The sequence below is a fragment of the Nannobrachium achirus genome (assembly GCF_963921795.1).
Source record: "Nannobrachium achirus genome assembly, chromosome: 1".
In the NCBI taxonomy this organism is placed as follows: Eukaryota; Metazoa; Chordata; class Actinopteri; order Myctophiformes; family Myctophidae; genus Nannobrachium; species Nannobrachium achirus.
In genome coordinates, this window is record NC_137810.1 from 11632330 (window position 1) to 11643275 (window position 10946).

Sequence of the window (10946 nt, forward strand, 5' to 3'; positions counted from 1 at the left end):
CGAAGCAAAGCCATTGGTTTCTATGCAGCGCAAATGGCCCTTTCTACCCCTTGGAATGGGTGTCGCCATCATAGAATTGTAAAAGCATCAGAGATGCTATTGGCTGCCAACGGTCACGTGCAACGCAGGGATACATGGGAGAATGTGGTCGGAGCCTCCCGAAATACAGCACACGAAGAAGAACACAGCCGGCTGGTATCAGTTTAGTTGGCCGCGCCCCCCCGCAACTTTATCATTTATTTTAAAATACATTGGACCACATTTCGACAAAACGAATATGATGGTGATTGAAAGGCATTTTTTAACTAGCGATAGGAACTAGGGCTGTAATCTAGCCCTGTTTTAGGGATTCGAACTTCGGGGGGATTTTCGGAACGAACCATCGAACCTTCGATGGTTCGTTCAATTGAATAAAAACCGAACGTTCGGACGTTCGAACCATCGAACGTACTGTACCTTTAAACAGTGTAGGAAACTAGGAAATGTTTTAAATGCGCTGTTTTATCCATTGAAAACGCGTGGATGCGTGGCCGCATTAACACCTAGGCTAACACTTGGAAAATCCAACCCAATCGGAGAAAATGTCGCACAGTTTGTTGACGAACAGGCTCAATGTATAGCGGAGTTGCACGGATGATGATGATTAGACTTGGTGACTGCATCGGAGCTCGTCGCGTTCGGGCTAAACTGGTCTCGATGTAACAACCCCATACATCGCATTGATTATAGATCCTTTAGGGGGTTGCAATGAAATCCATCTTTGCTCATGCTTAGGAGAAAGGGATGTTTAATCTTTGGGTGCGTGGATGGCTTGGCTGGGTGTTCGCTGTTCAAAGCACACACGTCTCTCTCTGCCCAGGACATGGACAGCTGCTCTCACTCACTGTCAACAAGCGTGTGTCAGCGAGGCTGATTCGCCACCCGGTTCGCGGCCCCAAATAGGAGCGCAATTGGAGCGGAGGACGGTCCTTGATCGCTCCAAGCTGTTCTGGTGCATTTTATAACTACTATAAAGGTCACCATTAACTGTTAGTGTTTACCGGTAGGCCTAACTTATTTCGTATCTGGCTATCTCTACTACTGTGGTATTCTGAATAGGCCAATCACATTCTGATAATTATTTTTCGTGTAAAAAAAGAAAGAAAAAAAAGAAAAAAACCTGAACCCATTAATTTCGAACTTCGATTGCCAACGTAACGAACGAACGTTCGAACCTCCGAAGGTTCGCTTGCAGCCCTACCATACAGTATTCATGAAAATGTTAATTAAGGTTAGAAAACGAAAGGGGAAAATGAATGGGATCCAATGGTGGGAAATTCTTTTTGCGACCGGCCGGGGGGGAAAACAGCGCAACTAGCGGCCAATCATAGGAAGTTTTAGTTCCGTATTGGCGTCATTTTAAATGGGCAGAACTATGCCCCTGATTACATCACAGAATCAACTCCTCCCCTAATTACCATTCACCCAACACTGTGGGGTGTGGCTAACTTCAGCTGGGTCACCACCCACCATGACATCCATGCATACTTAATGAACTGGGGGTGTGGCCAAAAAATCTTCCTCCTAGTATAATCATAATACCTGATAATCATGTTTTAGAGGGAAAAATCATGGCACCACCTCTTTAGATGAAACAAAACCCATTGCTGTTATATAATGAATGAATCCCACTGCTCTTTTGACACACAACACACGCAGTACTTGACCAAATGTTGCTGTGATTTTTTCTCAGGTTGGAGTTGAGAGTGGATAATGTAGACGTGGGTCAGCAGCAAGCGCACAAAGTCAAGCCCAGGACCCATGAGCTGACTTTGGCAGGAGAGGCCTTCAAGGGCTGCATTGCTGACCTTTACACAAGGTTCGGTTAAAGTAAAGTTACTGTACTTTTCCTTGTTTCTGAATGGCATAGATGTACATTACGGTAATTCCTAACCCATTTAGAACGGGTACACATTATTGTGTATCATTATTTTATGCTTTAGCTATTGAAAAATAGCAGATATACAAGCTCACAGCGGCACCGAGTGCCGCGCTGCGAGCTTGTAGATCTGCTATTTTTGAAAAATTGTGAAAATTAGAATTTTTACCTGATTCTATAAGTATATTTTGAATCCTAAGGTTTTTTTTTAAAAACCCTATGTTTCTATGTCAGCAATCTGGCCAGCCATCATCAAAGAAAAGGTCCTTTATTTTCACTTAACTGGAGCTCAGTTAGTCTGTTCTTGAGAGACTACTATGTCAGTGGTTCTCAAACGTTTTCATGTGAAGGACCCCCAAACTGATATTCATTTGGCCACGGAACCCCATCTCAAAATATCTAGTTCCAGGGACCACCCAGAGGCAAAATTTGAGTTACAAACGTTCGCTTTAAAAATACATATATTCAAAGATTTGCACACATTTTCACAACTTTTTCAAAAATAGCAGATCTACAAGCTCGCTGTGAGCTTGTATATCTGCTATTTTTCACTAGTTAAAGCATTTAATAATTCTAGGCCTAAATGGGGTTACGCTCTTGAGTCTGTCATGCAATTTTGCAGCATATTTTCATGTTCACGATGCATTGCGGATACGTGTGAAGCTTGTACAGTTAAGTGAGCTATTCCTGCCACGCGACACGGTTGTACGACCAACTATCAGGCGTGATGGTGTGTTTTGTCTGAAAATAGCTGATGGTCTAAAAATAGCCCCTTTTCTTTTCTTACACATGAATACATTTGTTATGTAACTGAAGTGTTGACTCTAACACAGGAATCCCATGAGTTTTATGCCTGCTGATTTGAGCTCGTCTTCAGCAAAGGGGGACGTAGTGCTGGGTACATGCAGCCTCTCGTCGCCACACGCCACGGTTTTACCAGCCGCCCTCCTGCAAAAACCCCACAGATACAAGATGGTGCGTACAGGACTGTCACTACGTACTACATGTGTCTCTGAACTTTACCACGGGTACACATTATTGTGTATCATTATTGTATGCAACTATTGAAAAATAGCAGATATACAAGCTCACAGCGCGGCACCGAGTGCCGCGCTGCGAGCTTGTATATCTGCTATTTTTGAAAAATCGTGAAAATTTGAATTTTGACCCGATTCTATAAGTGTCTTTTGAATCCTTCGAAGATTTTTTGAAAAACCTATGTTTCTGTGTCAGCAATCTGGCCAGCCATCGTCAAAGAAAAGGTCCTTCTCACTTGAACTGGAGCTCAGTTAGTCTGTTCTTGAGAGACTACTGTGTCAGTGGTTCTCAAACCTTTTCAAGGTCAGGACCCCCAAAATGACATGTATGTGGCCACGGTAAAAACATAAAAAAATACTTCTGATATTAACCCATTAAAACCATGGGACATTTTAGATTTTCGCGCTGGCTGTTAAAAAATAGCAGACATACAAGCTCGCAGCGTGTCACTTTGTGTTGCACTGCGAGCTTGTAGATCTGCTATTTTTGAACACGCTTGAATAATCTTGAACGTGAAGAGAACTACTGATTTCTGGTTATTATGTTGGTAAATTACAGTAAAATAACTACAAATGCAAAATGTTACAAAATGGTCACTTTAACAAGGTATTATAATTATATTTTAGGTATATATAATTATATGGTATGGTTAAAATAAATATATCATGCCTGTTGCTAAGGTATGGCAACATGACTGGTGTCTTGCATGCGCACCTTCACACCAGTCATGTTGCCATACCTTAGCTTTTTCTGAACTGACGCCACTGAAGTTGTAACAGTGTCATTCTGTGTCAGATGCCTTCCCAGACAGACACCAGTGCCGTCCAGTGCAGACGACCCTCCTCACATTACGGAGGGTACAAGCTCTCAGAGCGCCACAGCTGGCTGAGTTACAACATCGCCCCTGAGGAGCTCAATTACAGGTCATTGCTTCTGTCACATAAAACAGTGGTTCTCAAAGCCGGGGGTCCTTGGGGGGGGGGGGGGGGGGGGGGGTTCAGGGGGGGTCCCGGCTGAATTGTTGATCGTTAGGAACCAAATGGACCCTTACAGGTCTGTAAGTTAACTCTGAGAGTGAGACCACCTCAGGGCGACAAGCGGCCTTGCCCAGTGATGTATATCAGACCAGTTAGCCATATATGTAGATCCATGTACTGTATATGGAGATATGCTGTGAGAGCCCAAACATGCTTACTCAGTTATTCGTTATGTGAAAGTCCTATGATGTCTATGACATCTGACATCATACCCTTTTATGCCCAACCATGCATGGAGATCCCTGTCTTGGCCATATATGGATTATATTAGTGTGGTATGTGGCCGATGTGGCGTCCATATATGGGCATTCCCATATGAAGTCCTGTTAGATATGAGCTTAATATTGATGACATCAGGGAACTCCATATATGGGCATAAAAGGGATTCTGTTAGTGTGACATCACAGTGAAGCCAGAGCGTGATGTCAGAGCGGCAAACCCAATCTGTTAGAGTGGTTCCCCTGATATCACAGTGATGTTTAGTATGTGCCGTTTCACATACTAAACTGCTACCTTCGGTCACAATTACGGGTCCATTTGGTTCCATCTGTACACACTCATAGTTATGGGGGAGTTTGTGGCCTTAAAGGACAACTTTAGTTTTTTACAACAAGGGTTCATATTTTAGATTGTAATTAAAGAATATAAAAGATAAGTGTTAAAATTATTTAATTTACTTCTGTCTATTGTTTTAGAGATTCTTATTTCAGTTGTTGGGGGCATGCGTACAAGTGGCTAAATATGTCATTTTACACAGAATAAGCCCATTCCCAAGATACAACGCAACCTTTCATGGTTGGATGTGACTTATGGGGGCTAGAAGTGTTACTGTAAATAGCAATAAAGACACTGCTGGCTTATTGTGTCTAAAAAGACATATTTAGCCACTTGTACGCATGCCCCCATGCGTACGTATGCCCCACATTTTAGCACGCGATAAAACAATAGAATGAAGCAAATGAAAACATTTTAACACTCACTTTTTCTTTTCTCTAATTACAGTCTAAAATATGAAACAAAGTTGTCCTTTAATGGATACCAAACTTGGGGGTCCTTATAATTCAAAAGTGTGAAAATCACTGTTTTAAAAGATAAATATATATTATCATATTTGTATTTTCCTCATTAAAATCCACCTAGAGATCTGTTCTGTGCCCTTTCGCTTCTTGTCCCCTTCAGGCCTCACTTCTCACTTGAAGTGAGAACCAGCTCATCCAAAGGACTGCTGCTCTACGTAGCAGGGAAAGGAGACGTTCCCCTGGTGGCTCTGTTCATAGCCAATGGCAAGATCAAGCTCTCCCTTGGTCCAAACAGAATCATCCAGTCTAACAAGAAGAGCAACGATGGACACTGGCATAGAGTAATTATAACTGTGTTCTATAGTTCTTCTCAGGGGCGTCACACCAAATTCTGGGCCCTGGGTACAAGGATTCACTGTGGGCCCCCCATGAATGTTAACTATTGAAAAATAGCAGATATACAAGCTCACAGCGCGGCACCGAGTGCCGCGCTGCAAGCTTGTATATCTGCTATTTTTGAAAAATGGTGAAAATGTGTGCAAGAAACCTATTTCCATGTCAGTGGTGCTCAAGCTTTTTCATGTCAAGGACCCCCAAGATGATCTGTATTTGGCCACGGACCCCCATCTCAAAATATTTAGTTCCAGGGACCCCCCAGAAGCTAAATTTGAATTACAAATGTTTGCTTAAAAAATACATATATTCAAAGATTTTCACACATTTTCACGACTTTTCAAAAATAGCAGATCTACAAGCTTACAGCGCGGCACTCGGTGCTGCGCTGTGAGCTTGTATATCTGCTATTCTTCAATAGCTAAAGTTACTAGGGCCCCTCCACCTTAGGCCCTGGTAACTCAGTCCCACTTTCCCCCACCTTGTGACGCCCCTGGTTCTTCTTCAGGTATTTGCGTAATATTTTGGAAACTTTTTAACAAGATAAATCTTGTATCCCTGGCACAAAATCACTCTGCGGCCAAATATTTATCAATCTGGGGTCGTTGACATGAAAAGGTTTGAGAACCAATGCTCAGAGGCCAGAAATAATTCAATTAAACATGTTGATTCGTGTCTCCTGACCCTAACCATATAGCCTACTGTAGGAACGCAGACAAAAGATTAGATATTATTAATCTCTCAAGAACAGATCTCTGAAGGAAAAGGAACGATGGCTAGACAGATTGGATACTATAGATCGGGGTCTTCAATGTTTTCAGGCCAAGGACCCCCTTAGTTGAGAGAGAGATGAAGCAGGGACCCCCCACAACCTTCTCATATAGATTCCATATAGTTTCATTCTTTGACGGCACAAGCAGTGTATTTTGGATTCATGTCAATTTGTGCTTTCAGATATTTAACCACTTGAACCGTCAGTACTTAATAAACTTGAGCTTTCACTCTGTTCTTTTTCCCCTTTACACCAAACCTCTTTGCCGAAAATAGACAATCTACAAGCTCACAACGCCTCGCGCTGTGAGGCGTTGTAGATTTCAGTATTTTTGGCTTAAGTTCTCAGAATATGGACACTATAGGGTTCAAGTGGTTAATATAAAAAAGGAGAAAAAAGGTTTCTATCATTCAAAGATTTGGAGGACCCCCTGTAGTAACTCTGAGGACCCCCTAGGGTTTCCTGGACCCCCTGTTGAAGTCCCTTGCTATAGATAAAGGCTTCCAGGGGAGAATGCAGCTAATAAACACGTTACTTGTCCTGACATACACATGTATATTTTGTATTTTGTCTGATCTACAAGCACACAACGCCTCGCACCGCGAGGCGCTGTGTGCTTGTAGATCGGCTGTTTTCACTAGTTTAAATCATTTTTAAAATGATAAATGCTAAACAAACAGTTTTGGACATACAAGGTTTTCACCCGACAACGACCATATTTGAATTGTGCAGGTTGTCTTCAGTGTGGAGAAGAACACCTACCATCTACTGGTGGATGGTGTCCGTGCGACCGATGGTCTCCTGTCCAATGACGAGGGCTCTTCCTTAAACCTGAAGAACCCTGTGTATTTAGGAGGTTATCCAAGACACAAAACCTCAAAGGTATTGAACAAAAGGACACCTTTAGATAACATATTTCCTGCCATGTTTAACCCATTTAGACCTAAGTCCGCCTGGAAAAAAGCCTTAAAAACCTATGGCCGATTGGAAAAATACCCCTAAAACCTGAGATTTTATGGAAAACTTCACAGAGGTGTCAACGTCTACTAAAACATTTATTTCTCAGCCTCTGTAGCAGCTAGAAACAAAATTTCAAAACTGTTTGATAGCTTACACCTTTGGCTTTCATGGGAAATTATTTGTCATGGTCCAGACCTTTATCATTTTTTAAAAAGAAATCTGCAAACTCAAAAATTGTAATAAATCTTATAAAACGTCTAATAAATAATATATTTCTCAGCCTATGTAGCTCATAGAAACATAATTAGCAAATATTTGAGACCTTACACCATAGGCCTTATACCATAGGCCACCACTTTGACAAGAAACAACAAGCACCAAAACATTCTTATTGAATATATTCAATTCTAGTTGTTAGCTCCATATAACGGTAAATCTGGCGAGCGACATTTGTCATTATTATTATATGTGCGTGCGTGTGTGTGTGTGTGCGCCTGTGTATGTGAATGAATGAACCATATCATCATAATCATTTTATAAGTGTTATTACCTCCAGATAGCTGCAAATCTGTTGTTCTGGAGTTTGGGGTTGACTAGCTGTTCGGCTAACGTGTTGGTCTCGTCTCAAAGTGCATCCGTGAAAAGTAATCCAGTCCTCATGAAATCCATGAAACACTTCTTCATCATCGTCGTCGTTTTCAAACATATCACGTAACAATAACAATGCCAATTCCAGCGGGTCCGGTTTGCCTTTGCTCAACGCGTCTTTCATTTCGCCGCTATGAGAAGCTGTTCTTGTGCACACTGGGATTCTCCGACAAATAAAGTTATGCAAAGCCAAAAGAAATCCCAGAATGCTTTGCTTTGCTTTGGGAAGCATACGTCATCGCCTCCTGATGCATTTCATTGGCCACGAGACCAGAAGAGGGTAAAAACTACAGGAAACGCAGGAAACGCATTTTGCGTTCCGGTCTGAAAGGATAAACAGCATTTTGCGTTCCCGGCCTGAAAGGTAAAAACGCATTTTGCGTTCCCGGTCTAAATGGGTTAACTCACCTGTTTCTGTTTTGTTCCATATTATTATATTGCATTGATCTAAATCAATTTGTGTCAAACTCTTACGCTTATTTCCTTCTGGAATGCATTTCTCAGGGACACCTCGTTCCCAAAGACAGTGTTATCGGCTGTATACGGGATTTCAGACTGAATGAGATGTTAGTCGGGGAACCCGTGTCCAGCCATGGATCGCTCCCCTGCTCCGATATGCTCTCTGCAGAATCGGGCGCGTACTTTGAGGGCAACGGTGGTCACGTTGTTTTAGGTTCGGATGATGACATGAATTACATTTCTGTGCATCACATTCCTTCATTTTAGCCATTGTGCAAACTGACTGGATATTAAAGGTTGTACCTTTCATCCTGTTTGTCTTTCAGACAAGTCCTTCAACGTGGGCTCGCATTTTGAGCTGACCTTTGAGCTGCGTCCCCGACATCTGACGGGCCTTCTCTTCCACGTCGGAGGCCGCAAGACCAGCCTTGACGTTTTCTTGAGGGACAATAAGGTGAGACGCCGGGTCTCGTGTTGTTGCGACCGTTAGGTCGCAGTTACTATCAAAACCTCGACCAGCTGTCCGTCAATTCTCACATGCCCCTCTTCTAGCGCCACCATGAATGAGGCCGATTCTTGCAAAACACATTTTTGGACACTGCTCCTACAATTTTTGCCCTAAAATCACGCAAATCGCTACACAGTATGTCACACTCATCTCTTCAACATGGATCTGTCCCATTTAGCGCCACCTTCAGGCAGATTTTTTAAAACACATTTTTGGACACTACTCCTACAGATTTTGCCCTAAAATCACGCACATCGGTACACAGAATGTCTACACTCATCTCATCAACATGGATCTGTCCCATATAGCGCCACCATCAGGCAGATTTTTTCTAACACATTTTTGACACTGCTCCTACAAATTTTGCCCAAAAAACACGCAAATCGGTACACACTTGCTCTACGCTCATGTCATCAACATGGATCTATCTCATTTAGCGCCACCTTCAGGCCGATTTTTTTAAACACATTTTTGGACACTGCTCCTACACATTTTGGCCTAAAATGACGCTGCGACCTGACGGTCGCTTATCTCCCGATTAGGGAGTCTTACTGGTTTAAAAGCTGTTCCTTTTGTTGAAGCAATAGACCATATTCACACCGTGGCCATCTTGGATCACATGACTTCCTGGGATAGCAGCCTGCATTACAAACCATTGTGAACAATGGAGCGATGGTCCCAAAATATGAGTTCTATTCAACCAATTTCTTTTTACCAAATTGACAAATGGGCAGATGACAACATCAACATCCCCCAAATTATTGCGACCGTCAGGTCGCATTTACTACCAAAACCTCCACCGGCTGTCCGTCCGTCAGTCAGTCAGTCAGTCAGTCCGTCCGTCACACGTCACACTTTTGCCCTGCTCATATCTCCGCAACCGTTGCCCTGATCCATGCCAAATTTTGCACACATACTCCTTGCCTGCCAAATCACAACCTCCACCCATCAATTCACACATGACCCTCTTCTAGCGCCACCCTGAGGCCGATTCTTGCAAAACACATTTTTGGACACAGCTCCTACAATTTTTGCCCTAAAATCACGCAAATCGGTACACAGTATGTCTACACTCATGTCATCAACATGGATCTGTCCCATATAGCGCCACCTTCAGGCCGATATTTTAAAACACATTTTTGGACACTGCTCCTACAGATTTTGCCCTAAAATCACGCAAATCGGTACACAGTATGTCTACACTGAGTACACTCGTCTCATTAATATGGATCTGTCCCATATAGCGCCACCAATAGGCCAATTTCTTCAAACACATTTTTGGACACTACTCCTACACAATTTGCCCTAAAATCACGCTGCGACCTGACGGTCGCTTATCTCCCTATTAGGGAGTCTTACTGGTACTTACTTACTTACTTAGGCCTTTAAATTCCCTAAGGAACATAGGCCATCGATGAGGCTCCTCCATCCCCTTCGGTCTTGTGCCCTCCGCTCCAGCTGTTGCCATGACAGTCCTTGCACCTTCATCTCCTGCTCTGTTGTTCTTCTCCAGGTGGCTCTGGGTCTTCCTCTCTTCCTCTTGCCTTGCGGGTTCCATGTTAGAGCATGTTTGGTGATTGATCTATTGTCTCTGCGAAGTGTGTGCCCTATCCAGTTCCATTTCCTCCTCCTGATTTGTTTTTCTATTGTGTCTTGTCCAGTGAGGTCCCACAGGTTGATGTTGGTGATGGTGTTAGGCCAGTAGATACCTAGGAGGCGTCGGAGGCAACGGTTGAAGAATGTCTGTACTTTGTGGAGTATGTTAGTAGTGATCTTCCAGGTTTCTGAACTGTAGAGTAGGGTGGATTTGACATTTGAATTGAATATTTGCAGTTTGGTCTTGCGTGATATGTTTTTTGCTTTCCAGATTTTATTTAACATGTTGAAAGTGGTCCTTGCTTTTCCAATTCTGGCACTGACATCCTCATCCGTTCCTCCGTCCACAGCAATTATGCTACCTAGGTAAGTAAAACGGTCTACCTCCTCTAGCTGATTTTGGTCCATGGTTATTGGAGAGTTGTTCTTGTTGTTTATACGCATCACCTTGGTTTTTCCTGCGTTGATTTTGAGCCCAAGCGAAGCAGCTGCTTTCTCTAGTTTGCATGATTTCTCCTGCATCTGTTGGTGTGTGTGTGCTAGGAGTGCTAAATCGTCAGCAAAATCCAGGTCTTCCAGCTGTTCGGTCAGGCTCCAC

General features: G+C 43.0%; 1 protein-coding gene across 1 annotated transcript in view; it reads left to right on the forward strand.

The window, feature by feature from the left end:
* Window positions 1-10222, forward strand: part of lama3 (laminin, alpha 3) — a gene marked incomplete at both ends in the record, with an annotated part of 37139 nt that extends 26917 nt beyond the window's left edge. The window contains 8 exons of the mRNA XM_080727119.1: window positions 1733-1858; window positions 2752-2893; window positions 3764-3879; window positions 5173-5353; window positions 6910-7059; window positions 8290-8443; window positions 8571-8698; window positions 10211-10222. Coding sequence (XP_080583245.1) covers window positions 1733-1858; window positions 2752-2893; window positions 3764-3879; window positions 5173-5353; window positions 6910-7059; window positions 8290-8443; window positions 8571-8698; window positions 10211-10222 — 1009 coding nt within the window. The remainder of the gene's footprint in view (window positions 1-1732; window positions 1859-2751; window positions 2894-3763; window positions 3880-5172; window positions 5354-6909; window positions 7060-8289; window positions 8444-8570; window positions 8699-10210) is intronic.
* Window positions 10223-10946: the final 724 nt, after the last annotated feature.